At 39.6% G+C, this 16,203-nt stretch overlaps 1 protein-coding gene across 2 annotated transcripts; it reads left to right on the top strand.

The window, feature by feature from the left end:
* The first annotated feature begins 544 nt into the window (after nt 1-544).
* On the top strand, nt 545-15,922 carry ulk3 (unc-51 like kinase 3). 2 transcript variants are annotated; one of them, XM_023429737.2, is made up of 17 exons: nt 545-635; nt 1,373-1,517; nt 1,769-1,909; nt 2,210-2,330; nt 2,731-2,826; nt 3,121-3,264; nt 4,341-4,423; nt 5,730-5,885; nt 6,114-6,219; nt 6,361-6,401; nt 6,586-6,688; nt 7,263-7,327; nt 7,694-7,772; nt 9,566-9,606; nt 12,869-12,916; nt 13,027-13,090; nt 14,701-15,922. In XM_023429737.2, exons 2-17 carry the CDS (start codon nt 1,413-1,415, stop codon nt 14,715-14,717), a joined length of 1,410 nt encoding a protein of 469 aa, XP_023285505.1. In that variant the 5' UTR covers nt 545-635; nt 1,373-1,412; the 3' UTR covers nt 14,718-15,922. The 2 variants fall into 2 exon arrangements, with proteins under 2 accessions (XP_023285505.1, XP_087036338.1); XM_087180212.1 differs by having other exon boundaries at nt 2,728-2,826.
* Nucleotides 15,923-16,203: the final 281 nt, after the last annotated feature.

Here is a 16,203-nt window from a genome sequence, read left to right as displayed (position 1 = left end):
ATTTCCGGTGAGGGTTTGTTGAAAATAAAAGCCTCGGTTAACCAGAAATTCAGTCAATAAATACATGAAAATTTAACAAAAATTGCTTAATTTAATATTAATGGGTCGTCAGAATATTACACTTATTTCTAATATTGTGGATGACTATAAAACTTATAGTATAATAATATAACTTATACTAGAAATTCTTATTTCATAATTGCCTAAATCAAACCAACGCAAATGACAAATCAAATTTATCTGGAGAGGTGGAATAATAGTCTATTTATGGTACTTACTCAAAAATAACTCAAAATTATAATTGATTGCCCTGTTATATACCTTAACTGTGAAGTCATAAATGTGTCAGTTTGCGGCATTTATGATTTATTCATTTGTTCGTTATTATTATGTATATTATCATATATTTTACAGAATAGTGTTTAACGTTTGGCAGAGGTCGTATCGATTGATATGATTAGAGTACAATTCCTCCCATAATCTGCAGTAGCGGAGTACCAACGCTAGGGGGCAGTAATGCATTTTCTAATACATTTTGACGTCAGCTGATCACTGCAGTACAGCATGCAGCCTGCCCTGTCTGCCATGTAAACATTCACTTTTCATTCATGTACTGTGGAGTTGTTAGCTTACAGGTAAGCGTCAACTAGTTGCATATATATTTAAAGAAAAACTTTGAAAGGAAGCGGAAGGTCTAATTACTTTTATTTTTGACCGAGGGTTGACGAGCCTATATTTAACGCTGCAGTAGTTGGCGTAGCACTTGCTGTGCTAGGAATAGTAAGCTACTATATTCCTAGCACAGCAAGTGCTACGCTAGCTAGAACTTAGGTAGCTAGCCCTTACAGGCGGGTATACCAAATAAAGTTAAAAAAATTATCGGTTTATAGTTCACACACCTATCGATAGGAAAAATGCAAAATCCTAAGACATTTAACGAGCCTGTCTGAAGTGTGGTATGTGTCCGGGACACACCAAGTGTTCACACCAAGTAAACACTGAACTAACTGAGTAAGCTTTGAATTTATTCGCGCGAACATCAGAACAAGTTTTCCTCCTGACAAAAATAATTTGCAGTGGGCGTTTCTAAGCAGCGTGAAGCGGTTCTTTCTACAATATTAGAGGCTGTACTTTGAACCGCTGCAGTCTTGGTAATTCACATATCAACGTCCTGTACATTGTTAAATAGTGTGAAGTCTAAATGCACGTGACTATCAGATGATTTGTAAATACACTGGGAAATAGTGTCACCATCAGGTGCAAGGTTAGCATCCCTATTCTGCAGGTTATTCTGACCTCTGACCTCCCTATAAAAAGACAATAAGTCAGATCATTTATTTGGTATCAATAGCATATTCATCTTACATTGCAGCCCAGACCTGCTTGGGAAATTTGATGTTGCTGTTGTCAGCATGGCCTCAGCCTCAAGCTTTGCTCCTCCAAAATTGGCAGACTTCATCCTCACAGAGAGGCTGGGCAGCGGTACCTATGCTACAGTCTATAAAGCCTACAGAAAGGTGAGTTTGTGGAGTCATGGAATCATCACATAAGTCCAAATACAGACATTCATGTTTCACGTTAAAGGCGTGACTGTGCTTTCTTTACTGCACTTACCATACTTCAATAACTATGATATTTCAATGAATCTGCCATTACTAAATCTGATTTCTACACCCCCAATTCTGTCTGAGGCTCTGACAGTCCACATTGAATAAATCGGCAGTCACCACTTGCAGGTACTTGTAAGTTCCTGACTGTGATGTTGCAGGGGGACAGTCGAGAGGTGGTGGCAGTGAAGGTGGTTGCAAAGAAGACTTTAAACAAGGCATCTACAGAAAACCTGCTCACAGAGATTGAAATCCTCAAGACTGTGCGTCACCCTCATATAGTCCAGCTCAAAGACTTTCAGGTAAGATCATTTATATCTTTTAGATTTGTTCAACTTATGCAAGGGATGTGTTATGAATTAAAAAAAAAAAAAATTAATGTTAAAAGATCTGATCGTATTTTCACCATGGTGATAATAGTGAGCATATGTTCATATAAACCATGTCTTGATTGGTGGCCAATACTAGATCACTAAAGGGCACAGCAGGCAAACGAAACTCTCCTTGTAGAAATGTTTATGAATTTTGTGTTCAGAAAAGGAAACAGTTACATTCTTCCTTTGAATCTCTCTCTGAGTGTCTTCATTCTTCTGTTTCATTAGTGGGATGCTGAGAATATTTATCTGATTTTGGAGTGGTGTTCCGGTGGAGATCTCTCACGCTTCATCCGCAGTCGCAGGATTTTACCTGAGAGGGTGGCCCGCCGCTTCCTGCAACAGATAGGTGAGTAATTGCCAGACCTGGCAGGCAGTCAGAAATGAATGGAAAGTCTACCTCCAGAGCATGTGATGAGATTTTACGAAATCAGCATTACAATTACATTACAATTTATATTACATTTAATTTGTGTAGCATGTGACTTTTTTTCTTCGTTATGTAGGGAATTGTTAAAAAAAATATATGAAATATAATATATGAAATAGAAAGTAGGCTGAGATTACGAGTTTGACAGATTATCTTTCATCTGCAAACAGAAATCTGGGTTTGAAACCCGTTAGTTGGATTCACACAGAAGATAACAAAAATATGAAAATGAATCTGATCATTTTTGCTCATTTATTGTAAGTATGAGAATTGAGAATGAGAGAGAATTGTGTATTTGTATGTGTGTCTGTATAAGCAGCCTGTGCCCTACAGTTTCTCCATGAACGAAACATCTCACACCTGGACTTGAAACCTCAGAATATTCTTCTCAGTGGCTCTGCCCTCAAACTAGCAGGTGATCTCACACACACTGTCACACCTGTTCGTAAACTCACACTGATGTGATTGTAATAATGTGAGGAATGTGCCAGGGACCAGAAACATTGAATCACAGTCATGGTAATTGTGCTGTTAGGTTTGCAGATCAAGAAAATAAACTTATTTTTTTGAGCAGGTCACATTTGTGCACACTGCATTAAAACATGCAACTTTGTGGAGCTATACAGGAGTTTAAGGCATGTTTAGGGGGATTGTATCCATTTGGACCTCTCCCAGTGAACATGTTGTTTAAATTCTCGTTTGATCTCAGATTTTGGTTTCGCCCAGTACATGTCACCATGGGATGAGCAGAGTGCCCTGAGAGGCTCTCCTCTTTACATGGCTCCTGAGATGGTGTGCAGACGACAGTATGACTCCAGGGTGGATCTCTGGTCAGTTGGAGTCATTCTCTACGGTGAGTACTTTGAGTTTACCTTTTCATCTCTTGACTGAATCACACGCTACCTCACCTAGTTTACCAGGCTGTTTGCTCCTAGGTGGCTAAGATGTTATTTTATTTGTCATTTTTCTGAATATATAATCTAAGTAGCATTACAATTACAATTTTTTTTCCATGGAAAGTATCTAGTGTGACAAAGCATGAATACCCATAAATAATCATTTCCAATGTGCCACTGTTCATCAACAATAAAAGGATAGTCAGTTGACTTCCCTTACAAGCCTGAAAGAGCACACTTAGTAGGTCACAACCACAATTGCACCATAAATCATAAAATGTTAGCATAGTTTGCTCCCCCTTAAGCGTTATAGTAATTGTGCAATAGCAGCGCAATAGCACAACACAGTAATTGTTCTGTGTGGGGTGACAAGTTAAACTGTACAATAGGAGGCGTTACTGTCACTGTCAGTCACGTAAGCCAAATAGAATAGCATGTAATTAGCAAACTGTTTGCTAAGAATATCTCACTAAAGACCGACATCATTCCTGTGGAAATTCTCACCTCCATTAGTTCTAAGGAGCTGTTATTCTAGTGTCAGTCTATTTTTGTTTTTTTGTATATTTTAATCATGTGCACGTGCACAAGGATGGACATAAACATGGGTGGTGCTGCACATTCAATTGTTCTACAGGTTGCGGTAACACACCAAAATACAGTATGTAGCAATACCCAAACAAAGACAGGGAGAAAGAAGACCTCTAGCAAGTAACCAATTATTTAAAATACTTTTAAAAAATTGACTTCGCAAATGTTTTATGAGAAAGGAAAACCATGTCACATATTTGTTAGACTTCGAGGATACAAGTCAATGTAAAAGCTTTTGTTTGTTAACAAGATAACTCCTCAGGGCACCTCTTAATGTAGCTTAAGCCAGATCATTTTTAAATGGAAGCATTTGAAACATGCATACCCTTTACCTAAATGAATAATTTTATTAACAGTGGACGCGTTCATTTTTATTGACAAATACTTAAATCACTGCTGATTATAAGTTGGAAAAGTCTATTAAACGTTGTTTGTTTGCATGTAGAGGCACTGTTTGGGCGAGCACCATTCGCATCAAGGTCTTATGCTGAATTGGAGGAGAAGATCCGGAGTAACCAACCTATTGAGGTAAGTGTTGAGTGATAAATGAGCTACCCATTAGTGAATGTGCTGGACCGAGATGTCAGCTGTTCTGCAGAATAGTATGAATGAGTCACTGCTTGCACTGGTGCCCTAAAACCATGCTACATTGTGCTACATAGTTTGGTGTACACACATGTTACAGATGACAAATATGGTGTCTAATAAAAGTGGTGTAAACCTTTGAAAGACCATAATGAGTTATGTTCTGGGAAAATGACTAGCTATAAGGATGGCACTGTAACTAAAGCCAAAGCATGAACTCAAGTAAACATTTCATTCAGTAACAAAAACACTGTTCTACTGCAGCGTGTTTGTGTTTAACAGTTTTTCTTAAGTAAACATAGATTCAGTCTCTTAAGGTATACACACACATCATCAGATCACCTGGAAATTAAAGCACTTAAACTCAATAAAAAACAAAATACTAGAATTAAAAATATTACATTTCTTATTAAATGTACTTTATGTCCTTATTTTATGTGAGATGCTTTTGTTCCCTGTAGATGTAGATGTTGATATGCCCATCCAACAGTGTAATCAAAACAAATTTCCTTCAAACTGCTTTTTTCACTTTATTTGTGAATCTTCACTGTAAAACCACTAGATGTCACACTTCCACAGTATTCCCTTGTCTCACTGAAGGAGAACTGGCAGTGAAGGCACTCCATTGTAAGATGATCCAACATTTAAACAGTCTGCGATACAAATAAAAAAAAAATGTCTTAACATATTGGCAAACACAGGTGTAAAACAGGTCTGTGTAACATACAGTATGATCAGTTGTTGACTTGTTGAGAAACATAATGCAAATGATTTTAAGTCAACTGCTTTAAGTATATATGTACAGATACCAGATACATGATATACAATTCTAATTTGATGTTTAAATACATTAAACAATAGTTTCCTATCTCTTGATTTTGAGACGTTAAAATAGACCAATAACTACTAGCTGCCAATTAAAAGTTGTGTTTGCATCTCTGTCGTGATTTGCCTGCTGCACACAAACATTAAGTTTTATCACCATTGTGACCATAAAGGATAATAGTACTTTCAATGATGGAGGGTTTGCAAAACTTGAATTCCTGTGCCAAACATTAGGCTCGAACTTTGGATTGGATTAGCATGTGGTCCATTACCCAGGGATTCACATAGAGAGGTTTAAGGTCATCTTTTGACAGAAGGTAGTGATGTGAGACTAGAAGGTCTTTGGCAACAATCTGCTGTCCTTTTCATTTGGCTTGTCCTGTGGATTGAGTGCAACATAATAAGGTCGTATTTTGTGCATGAGCTCCCTCCCGGGGCCAGGGTGTCCAAAGACTGCAGGGACCTTCTGTTGCGGCTGCTGGAGAGAAATCCAGATGCCCGGATCACCTTTGCAGAGTTCTTCACTCACCCTTTTGTGGATTTGGAGCACATGCCAAGTGCAGAGAGCCTTGTGAAAGCGGTAAGAGAATATGAGGAAAGGGAAATATGTGCTGGCATGTGTCTATATACTCTAGATGATCATGAATAATGTGTGCGTGATTGACTGAGCACATGTACACATGTGTTAATAGGTTTGTGTTCATGCCTACCCCACGTGCCTTCACGTATGACTCTGCATGCATGCATAAGCAATGGAGAGTTGTAGCCGCTTGCATTCAGTGATGCCAGTTCCTATTTTCTCTTCCAGAAAGAGCTTGTCCTGCAGGCCATTCAGAAGGACCAGGAGGGGGAGAGGTCGGCCGCTCTCTCTCTGTACTGCAGTGCCCTGGAGCACTTTGTCCCCGCTATTCACTGTAAGAGCAACAACCACTCTCATTTCCTGTCTGTGGCTTAAGCCCTTCAACAATGCCCTGCCTTTGTTACACCACAGCAAACTGTCAAAGTAAACTCACCAAATGTAAAACCAAAACATCTCTACTTTCCGCCCTCTGCAGATGAGACGGACCGTCAACGTAAAGATGCCCTCAGGCAGAAGGTAGGTCTGAAAACACTCCCCTGATTCACATATGGATTACTTTCTATTTTCAGTTGGTCCTTTTTTGACACTCCAGTTTCACTTGGAATGAATTCTCCTCTATGAATACCATATGGTGTGGATGGAGAGCATATGGTATGGTTGATGTGATTAAGTTGAGTCAATGTAAGAGGACTTCCTGCAGGTCAGCCAGTATGTGTCCAGAGCCGAGGAGCTGAAAGCGCTGGTGGCCTCAGACAACAGACTGAGCTTTGAGGAGGCCCGGACCTCCAGGGATGTCCTCCGAGGTAACGCACACAGCTCAGTGCAGAGGCAGGGCCAATACATGCAGGCATTAGCATTGTCTGGTCAGATGCTATATGAGAGGACAGCTTGAGAAATTAAATGTAATAATGGTGTTTTAGTACATTTTTCCCCTTCATGATTATTATTCTTGTGAGTACAAACCTCTTCAAAAATGTGCGATTATTGTTATGGAAAATTACATTAAAAGGCTGTAAGAAAGCAAAGATGTTTGATCCTTTCTACTTCTTAAATGAATGAAAGGAAAATGTAATTTTCTTTTCCCCTGCTGCAGAGGTCAGGGTCAGCTACAGACTGGCTGCCTTTTGGTCTCTTGGGTATTTGGTGTTTTGCTCAAGAACACTTGTGCTCAATTACCCTGTTGACCTAAAATTAATATTAAGAAATCTTTAAGAATCAAAGTATCTCAAGCCCACATTACTGGAGTCTAAAAATGCTGCTGTGGACATGCGATTTCAAACTATTGTTTATTTTCTAGTAGAATGCATTGATGCTACGTTTAGACAGGTACACAGTGGGACTCTAAGTCGTTTTTTTTCTGTTTCCTTGCTATTTCAGAAATGTCCCGAGACCAACCACGGCTGCAGGCCGCTTTGGAGATGGCCTCTACTGCCATTGCTAAGGTTAGCTTAGGGTTACTGCTGGATGATGCTACTGTTTTAGAGATGTACCAAAAGGCAGAGTGAAACAGAAGCGGTATAAAAAAACAAACAAAGTGACAGGGTATAAACCAACCCCCCTTTCACACATTGCCTTCCAAACCACATCTTTTAAGAAGACTGGTGAACCAAAAACTATTTGACATTGTGCTTGTTGTGTAAATCTTTTTATATGTGTGCCTCTGCTCTTTAGACCAACATTTTTAGGAGTGAACAATAATTTTGCAATGTTAACAGACTGGCAGTATCAGTATTGAGTTAAATGAATTATTATTAAGTATCTCTGTGGTCTGATTTAAAACATTATGTTGCATCTTCATTCCCTGACAGGAAGAGAATGGGCTGGATGATCATGTGGCCCTGGATGTGTACCAGCAGTGCTTAGGAGAACTACTGTTGGTGCTAGCAGGTAGATAAACTCTTTCCATAGAAGATGGCTTTACACAGTTATCTTTTCCCTTGCTACTCTTGGCTACTGAGCCACTCCACTGTAGTTCAAGATGCAAGTGCCATGCCAAGGAGACCTTGGCTGTAGTTGGTGACAGAGAAAGAAATTGAAACCATAATATAGTCCCACATCTGATACTTGTGCACATTTGTTATTAAAGAAACAGGAGAAGAGATACTTTGAGGAATAGTTATTTTGAAAGACAGAAGGCATGTGGGCACATATGGGCAAGGACAAGGTCATAAATTCAATTAGAGTCCATGGTACAGCCAGAAACTGAGACAGGTCAAGAAATTGCTTAACAAAGAAAATAATACTCAAGGAAAAGGCTGAAGAAGAGAAACAAGAATGTCTCAGAGAGGTACTAAAGATACAGAGATAGATTAAGAGGGACTTAACTGGAAACAGAGAGACTCTGAACCAGACAGAGAGACTGCAGAGAGAGAGATGGATGGAAATGAATATAAAAAAGACTCAAACTCTCATAGATGGAAAATAACTAAGAGAAAGTGATATAGAAAGAGCAAAAGACAAACTGACAGAGAGAGAGACAGAGTGAAGCAATTGGCTTAAAGAGAGACAGGGACACTAATGAGACAGACAAACAGACAGAGGAACTACAGAAGAGTCTCCAGCGACTCTCTCTGCGGCCTGGCGTCCATTAGCCTTGGCTCATGAGCTCATCTGGAAGATCGGCCTAATGGAAGAGGTGGGATAGAGTGATCCACATGTGGCTTTGAGCTGGGATGAGACCCGGTGCCAGCGCCCTGTGTGTGGTATGAGAGTCCTGCCATCTGCTTCCCATTCAGTCAGGCTTTGTGTTATTACACACTGGAAACAAATAAAAACTATTATCTTACTAATGGACGAGAGCTCTCATCATCCAGCCCACTCCAGTCCCAGCTAAGGTTCATCCATTAGGTGCTGATATTTAGGCTAGAGTCAGATTAATCTTCTGCCGGTTGGTTTTATTTTAATTGCAGGTATTCACTAGTTTGCTCTTTTCTCTTGATTAACTAGTTATTCATCTAAAAACCTCTTTTGTGTGGTTTAGCAGCCCTTTATGGTGAATGGCTGACCACACATTCAGTGATAGGGAAAGCTGGGAAAACCATATTACATGAGTCCCTGCGCCAGGAGGCTTTCCAAGTTTGTCTCCCCAAATTGCAGAGAGAGATAACTGAATCCTTGGCATTTGTGTAATGTGATGGCAATGGACTACTCTAGATAAATCCATGTTTAAATCATCGGGGCCCCACCTTGTCTTTGTGTGCAGTTATTATGTAGTGCATAGCTCAAGAAATAGTGTACAAAGAATAGACCCATCCCAACCAGCCTCTCTCTCTCTCTCTCTGGTATCAGGAAACCTCACTGTGTGGCACATCAGATACCACCAGGGGGGATTGTGGGGAGAAAACATTGCTTCTTTGTTTGGTTAGGAGCTCTTTGTTGTGCAGTTTCCCAAAATGCCTTTGCCATCAGAGACCCCTCCCTCTCTCTCTGTTTCTCTCTCTCTCTCTCTCTTTCTCTTTCCTCTTCTGTCAGTCTCCCCTCCAGGATGACTGACTGTGAAAACACTGGCTTACATTAGAACCATTTCCACCCTTGAGCCCCCAGTCTGCACGCTAGCAAAATCCAATCTAGTAGTTGACCTCTCCTTGAACAAACAAGGTGATTAGGTACTGGACTCGCTCCTCCCTTCCTCTCCTCATTCTTCTTTGTCTAATTTTTTTCTCTCTTTCTTTGTGAGCCAGCTGAGCCCCAGGGCCGCAGGAGAGAGCTGCTCCACAGTGAGGTGAGTGGGGCTAGGAAGGTCTTCTGGTTGAGTGCTCACGGTAGGAACAACTTATCTGTCACCTCATACAAGCCCTCTGCTGATCAACTAGATCTGAGAGCAGTAGCTCCATCACATGACCCGTGAGTCTTGCTCCTATGGTCACATGTGCTTGTTTTATATGGTTAAGGCCAAATAATGTAATCTATCATCTATAGTACTGTTTCATACACATAGATCACTGTCCACTTTATAATTGGATTCTTAAAGTGGCTCTAAGTGATGGATCACATGACCACTTATGTGAAAGGAGTTGCATGTCGTGGCAAATCGAGGATTATCACCCAACTCTGTTGTCAGCTCTGCGAAGCTTTAAAGCGTCATTCAGTCAATTTGTTTTGGTTTTTCTGCAACTTTGCTGTTTTTACTGCTTCAAACAGCAGACACACAAATTTGGCATCTAACTGGTGAACAAGTTGAGCTTTTATTAACTAAAGAGCTGTTCATTTATATCAGGAGTTGGTGGAAACCAAAAAAGAGCTAAACAGATGCCAAATGTTGGACATGATTCAAAATGAATGCTAATGTTGTTCCATTAGATGAGGTTGTCCATATTAGCATAAAAGGTGATAATACTCTACTGTATGTGAGTGTTGTGTTTATTATAAATTGGTTATTGCAGGTTTAAACTCAGTCAGACTAAACTCTGATCATCACGATTATTAACAATCATCTTGGTTGAGTTGAAGTTGATATTGAACTTAACAAACACATTGTCCATAACTTGATAATATATGTTACAAAAAGCATTTTGGCTTACATATATACTGTATGTTCCAATCAATGACTTTGATAAATTATAGTAATAATTTTATTTTATATAGACAAGCAAAATCTCTAATTTTGTGAGAAGACTTTTCCTTTGGACCGCATCCTTGCTTTGGGTACCAACCTGAACATACTTGAATAAACCCTAAATTTTGATGGTCCAGTAAATTTGCTGGCTGTAACTTTCACGAATCAAATCGTGAATACTAGCATTGATATTCTACTTTGACAAACAAATGCAAGAAGTCGTGCATGCCTGCTATTAAAGCTTCAAGCCCTTTTGTTTTTGTGCAGTTTGTTTAGCCAGCAACTAAGTCTGCAACAGACAACAGTATTTCACCAACAAACCCCAAAAGGGGATGGGGGTTTGAGTGGGCCTCATAGACCTCCCTATTTGAAGTTTTATGGGTGCTTGTCTTAAGTAAATTCAGATGCGGCTGTAATAATCTAACACAGCATTAGGGAGGCGGGGGTGGGAGATTAGATCGAAAGCATGTGTGTATGTGAGAACCCAAAAGAGCCAACACATGCTGCCATGACTGGCCTCCATGTGCGTTCATATCTACTGTAGAGCAAGCTGTAATTCAATATCCTGGCTTCTCATATGTGAACCATAGCTTTGATCTAACCAGTGTATGTTGACATAGTGTCATTATGGCTGAACATATGTGAGGTCCTGTTGTCCTGTGTTTCAGTAGGCCTGTACATACCATGGTGCTCTGCAAGTTATCGATATCTCCCTTGCTCACTCTTGCAGATTTCTTCCACATTTATTGTATTTGGTGATTAAAGGAATTGTGATTAAAGTGCTGCGGCTGGATAAGGTCAGAGCTGGATCCTAAAAACCTGTGGTCAGAATGATTATTTACCACAACAGATTGGTGTTTTAAAGCAACATTATGGAAGCCATCAGTTTAGGTCTCCCGTCATTATGACCCTCAGATGTTCCTGCAGTAATACACAAGAAGGCTTGCTTTATACTGTGACATTGTGCTGATACATGTAGGTATGAGGAGCAGCCAAGAACTTTCATCAACACCAGAGAAGTTGTTACCACAGTAAAGAGCACCCTGAAGCATATGACGACAGTAGTTACTACTTGCACATGTGTACCATATGAAATGTTTTCAAAAAATAACAGAAAGAGCAAAAATCAGATCAGCAGAGTTCAGATGAGTTTAATCTGATTTGGACGAAGAGTTTATGTCCACTAGCATCTTAAAGTCATTGTGTTTCCTGCTGCACAAAAATGACAGCAAACAAACACAGCTCAGAAAATATATGTGGTAATTTAAAGTTTTTAACAAAGAGAAAAAAGAAAAACAGATTCATCTTCTGATTTTACAAGAGGCCTTAAAAGTTATCAGCATATATATATATATATATATATATATATATATATATATATATATATATATATATATACTGATAATTATTGATAATTACTGATCGGTTATTGCAGGTTTAAGCTCAGTCAACTAGAGACTAAACTCTGATCATCACAGTTATTAACAATCATCTTGCATACATATATATATATGTATGCTGATAACTTTTAAGGCCTCTTGTAAAAAAAAAAAAAAAAAAAAAAAAAATAAAAATATATATATATATATATATATATATATATATATAAACACACCAATCAGCCATAACATTGAAACAGGGAACTGGTTTTAATGCTGTGGCTGATCTGTGTATACTGTATACATACTTGCAAGTGTTAAATATTGTTACGACTAAATGAAATTATTATTTATACTAAAGCCATGAATAGTTATAACTTTTTTTCAATTAACTTAATGAAATATTTGATCTGACCACCAGTTGTCTTTAAAACATCACCAGTTCTCCTGGGTACACACATACACACACACACAATTTTTGGCACTTTAGATGTCTAGATTCTTATCTATTACACAGTGCCATCAGGGAAGCATCTGATCGGTCCCTAATTAATTGTGCAGCATGACAACGACCCCAAACACACAGCCAGGGTTATGAAGAGCAATCTTCACTGACAAGGAGAAGAAGCAGTCCTGAAAGAGGCAGTCTGTCCCCCACAGAGCCCTAATCACAAAGTCATTGAATCAGTCAATTGCAATTTACAGAGATATTTCACAAACTAAAACCAACTGAAATACCTAAAGATGTCAGATGCCTCGTGGTGGCACTAGAGGAAAAGTCAGGGGATCACCAACGTTGGTTGGATTCTAAGCTTGGACCGAATATCATGATATCTCCCGCCATATGCAATACCTTTCATAATATTGAAATTTGGAGCTTTGCATAGTCTGCCCAGCTGCCTAGTCCGACCCTCATTTCATTGCAAGCCATGCTGCAAGAACATTGGTGGAAAACATATTTCTCTAATTAAAGCTCCAGCAAACACCTGCATTGAAAGCATAAATTTAAGTTTAAGTTTATTTATTGGAATTGTATGTCCTCTCACCAGATTAAAAGCCTTATGACCAGAGCTGAATACCTCAAAAAGCATATCATGGTAAGCATGTGTTCCATATAGTTTTACTACAACTTTCATAAAGTTGTTTGTTAGTTTTAGGTGATTACTTGCATATCTTTTTAAATATTTCAAATTTTTCAATTTTTCAGATGCAGGAGACTCAGAGAGATGTGTCTCTGGATCGAGAACCTCTTGCAGACTCTGTCAGAAGCTGTGAGTTTCCCTGCTGTGTTGTGTAAACTATTCCTCTGGCCTTGAGAGTGTGTTTTTGGGAACCTTGCACTGATAAGTGACTCTATGGAGGTTTGGTACGAGAAGGTGGTGGGGGATTAAATGAGGAATGGCTGTCTAAAGTTGTAATTAAACGTCCTTTCGGTGGTGATTTTTCCACTAGTAAAATATGAGCCATTCTCTTGCTGTGCTGGCCACCCCGCAGCACTGTCTGGCTCTTTGATTTCATTTCAGTGCAGCCCTGGGCCGCTCTGTCCTCTGCCCTCTTGTAAAGGCAACCTTGTGAAAGTGAGACTAGCAAAAAGTACCCTCCTAACACACAAAAAGCAGAAACAACAACAGCACATGCATACACTTCATTCCTTTCTCCTCCTTACTACTAGTTAACTATATTAAAAGCATTGTATTATTAATATGAGTTACATTTTAATATACTTCAACTTCCCTAGCTTTAACTTATATATTCATACCCTTATTCCCAGTATTTTCTGGGCTCAGCTTCTAGATGGATAGTGGATACCTAAAGCCGAGACAATATCCTGTTCTTAGTAAGACATTCCTGGGGAATTATGAATAAAAAAAATGGGAATGGGGGGGGGGGGGGGGGGGGGGGGCACCAATGACTCCTGAGGCCACTCAAGTTTCATGAAGAACGTGGCTTCTTATTCTGCTGCTGTTATTTTAATAAAACCACAGCACAGTCAGCCGTACTAGCTGGCGCTGATCCAACAGCAGCTGTACTACAGAGGGTCACAGCAACGCCCAAGTCTGTCTGCTGACCTTAGACTACACCAAAACAAGCAGCAAAGTTACACTGAGAGCTATCTATATTGTAACCCTCAGACAAACATCTCAGACGTTAAGCTGCAGACAGTGTTTCAGTGGCTCAGTTAAAATGTCCCCGAAGCACTTAACCCTCCCTGAGTTAAATTGACATCATATGGTACATGGCGGTACTTTGTATGGCAGCAGCTGCACTGGCTTTGATCAGCAAAGTTAAATTAGTCTATGACCACAAGACATCACCTGCATGATCAGTTTAAAGGCCTGAAAGGGCGAGCACGCAAAATACTTGACAGAGGTATTTCAATGTTCAGTTTATGTAGCAACAAATGGAAAATTAAGGTGTTCTTCTCCTCCAGGGACAGTATTTATACTATTATAGTATATAGCTCATTCAAGATGTAAAGGATTATGTTAAGATTTCATTCAAGTTGCATAATTTCATTAATTGACAATGAACAAGAAAAGCACACCACACATTACAGACACTGCTTAGTAGGATACCAAGTCAATACATGTTTTTATTATGAACAAAGGTTACATTAATACAGGGTGTCCATTGAAAATGTGCTTTATAGAGGTATATTTTTTTCATTATCTTTTAATTGTTAAAGGATAAGATAGATAATAGATAATCTGAATATACCTAGCTGTCCTCATCTTAAAGTTGTAAGTGCTTTGATGCTTTGATCCCATGGAGTTGCATTTGCGTTATTATTTAAAGCATAATACGGAATTTAAAATGGAAAATGTGTTATAATCTTGAAAAGGTGAACCCTAACACACATCAATAAATTCTGTCTCCTCAGCCTGCTGTTTGCAGTGAGTTTGGCGTAGACCATGGGAACCAGCTGGGACGCTTTACAGAGTAGCAGACGGCCTGTCAGTGGTCAGGTTGGACACAGAGCTCTCACCCGACCACGGTTCTTTTGCGGCCAAATATAACCTGCATCACACCTCACCCCAACCATGTCAGTGCGCTGTCTGGGTGGGATATTACACTTGCCAGCCAAATGTGGTCCATGTTTTGGTTGTTGGCTCAAAAGTTTTTTCAACCAGATGATTTTGCATGTAGAAAACTTGTGTTTATTCTATCAGAGGAATAAAATGTTTGGCTGGTAAAATACTGAAAATCACTGTTGAATTCTGGATTTGCACACTGGTGAATGTGAAAGTTAGTTCCCTGCTCTTTACACTGTGTTGGTGCACTGCTTAGCCTCAAATCCCTCCTCCTGACACACCATTGATATGTTAATGCTGGACAGCTTGTATGACAATACCACACTATCATGGTAAACGAGTTAAACTGAGACTGTTGGATTTTATTTTAGGGCAGGACATTCAGAATCTATTGTGTTTGCAGCACACCTACAAACTGAAAACCTGAGAGTACAGTCAAATGTGGGCTGTGATGTTAAGCATCACAACAATTTTGAACTGCAGTATTAGGTATATTATATCAAGGCCTCTGCAAACATGCACATACTCCCTCACCCCCCTCTTCCCCACTGCCTTTACTGTGGCTCAACCACAGGCTCACCATGCTCTCTCCGCTGATGGAGCCCTCTCCACCACTATGAGGGGAAAACTGGAGAGGTGCGGCCTCTGCCTTATTTACACTAGACTTGCATTTTCTTAGGTTTGGCAATGGACGAGTATTTGAGGGATACAGTGAGTTGTGGTGCTCAAGCAAAGTCTTATAACTAGGCCTCTGTGAAACGGTAAAAAGCTTAGAAGTCGTAGCAGGCTGATAATCCACGCTGTTGTAGGTCGTCACGGACTGTTTTGATTTCAGACAGGTAGAGTGCTTGAGTACTCCAAAAGGAAGCTTTACTTTGTGAATATGATTTTTCAGGCAACTGAAGAAAATACCTGAAACAGGAGTCAAATGAGGAAAAGTATAAATATGTCTCCTGGAAGGACTTCCACATTGCTGTGTTGTTTTTTATTTGAATGTTTATACAGCTGTGATTTTACTATGTATTTATTAAATGAGAAATTCAGTGGAAAAATAAAATGGTAATCTCTTAAGTCTCTGTAGTCTGAAACTCCTTTAGATGTTTTGTCAACAGCGCAAGGCAAACGCTCGACTTTCAGAACCTAAGGAAAGATTTATATGCCGTCGTGGGAGCAGCGCTGCTGTTCCCTCGCCATCGTCATCATCTGGAAGGCCGCTCGGCAGAAACAGCTGGCTCGGGTCCACAAGGGGAGGATAGAGGAAGGCAGGCAGGCAGGGGAAAGTAAGGACATTTTATAATTATATGATTCATATGGTCTGGGAAACTATGGAAACTGAATTTGAGAATTTCCAG

This window comes from Seriola lalandi, unplaced genomic scaffold (assembly GCF_002814215.2).
Source record: "Seriola lalandi dorsalis isolate HSWRI2012SDOR001 ecotype SW California unplaced genomic scaffold, Sedor1 jcf7180002054898, whole genome shotgun sequence".
In the NCBI taxonomy this organism is placed as follows: Eukaryota; Metazoa; Chordata; class Actinopteri; order Carangiformes; family Carangidae; genus Seriola; species Seriola lalandi.
This window is presented reverse-complemented; position numbering and strand designations above follow the sequence as displayed.

Excerpts from the sequence above, each read along its gene's own strand:
- ulk3 (XM_087180212.1), top strand. The coding sequence starts at position 1,413 with ATGGCCTCAGCCTCAAGCTTTGCTCCTCCAAAATTGGCAGACTTCATC. Across the intron at positions 2,827-3,120 it reads CTCTGCCCTCAAACTAGCAG|ATTTTGGTTTCGCCCAGTAC; the intron begins GTGATCTCACAC and ends GTTTGATCTCAG. Across the intron at positions 6,402-6,585 it reads AAGATGCCCTCAGGCAGAAG|GTCAGCCAGTATGTGTCCAG; the intron begins GTAGGTCTGAAA and ends GACTTCCTGCAG.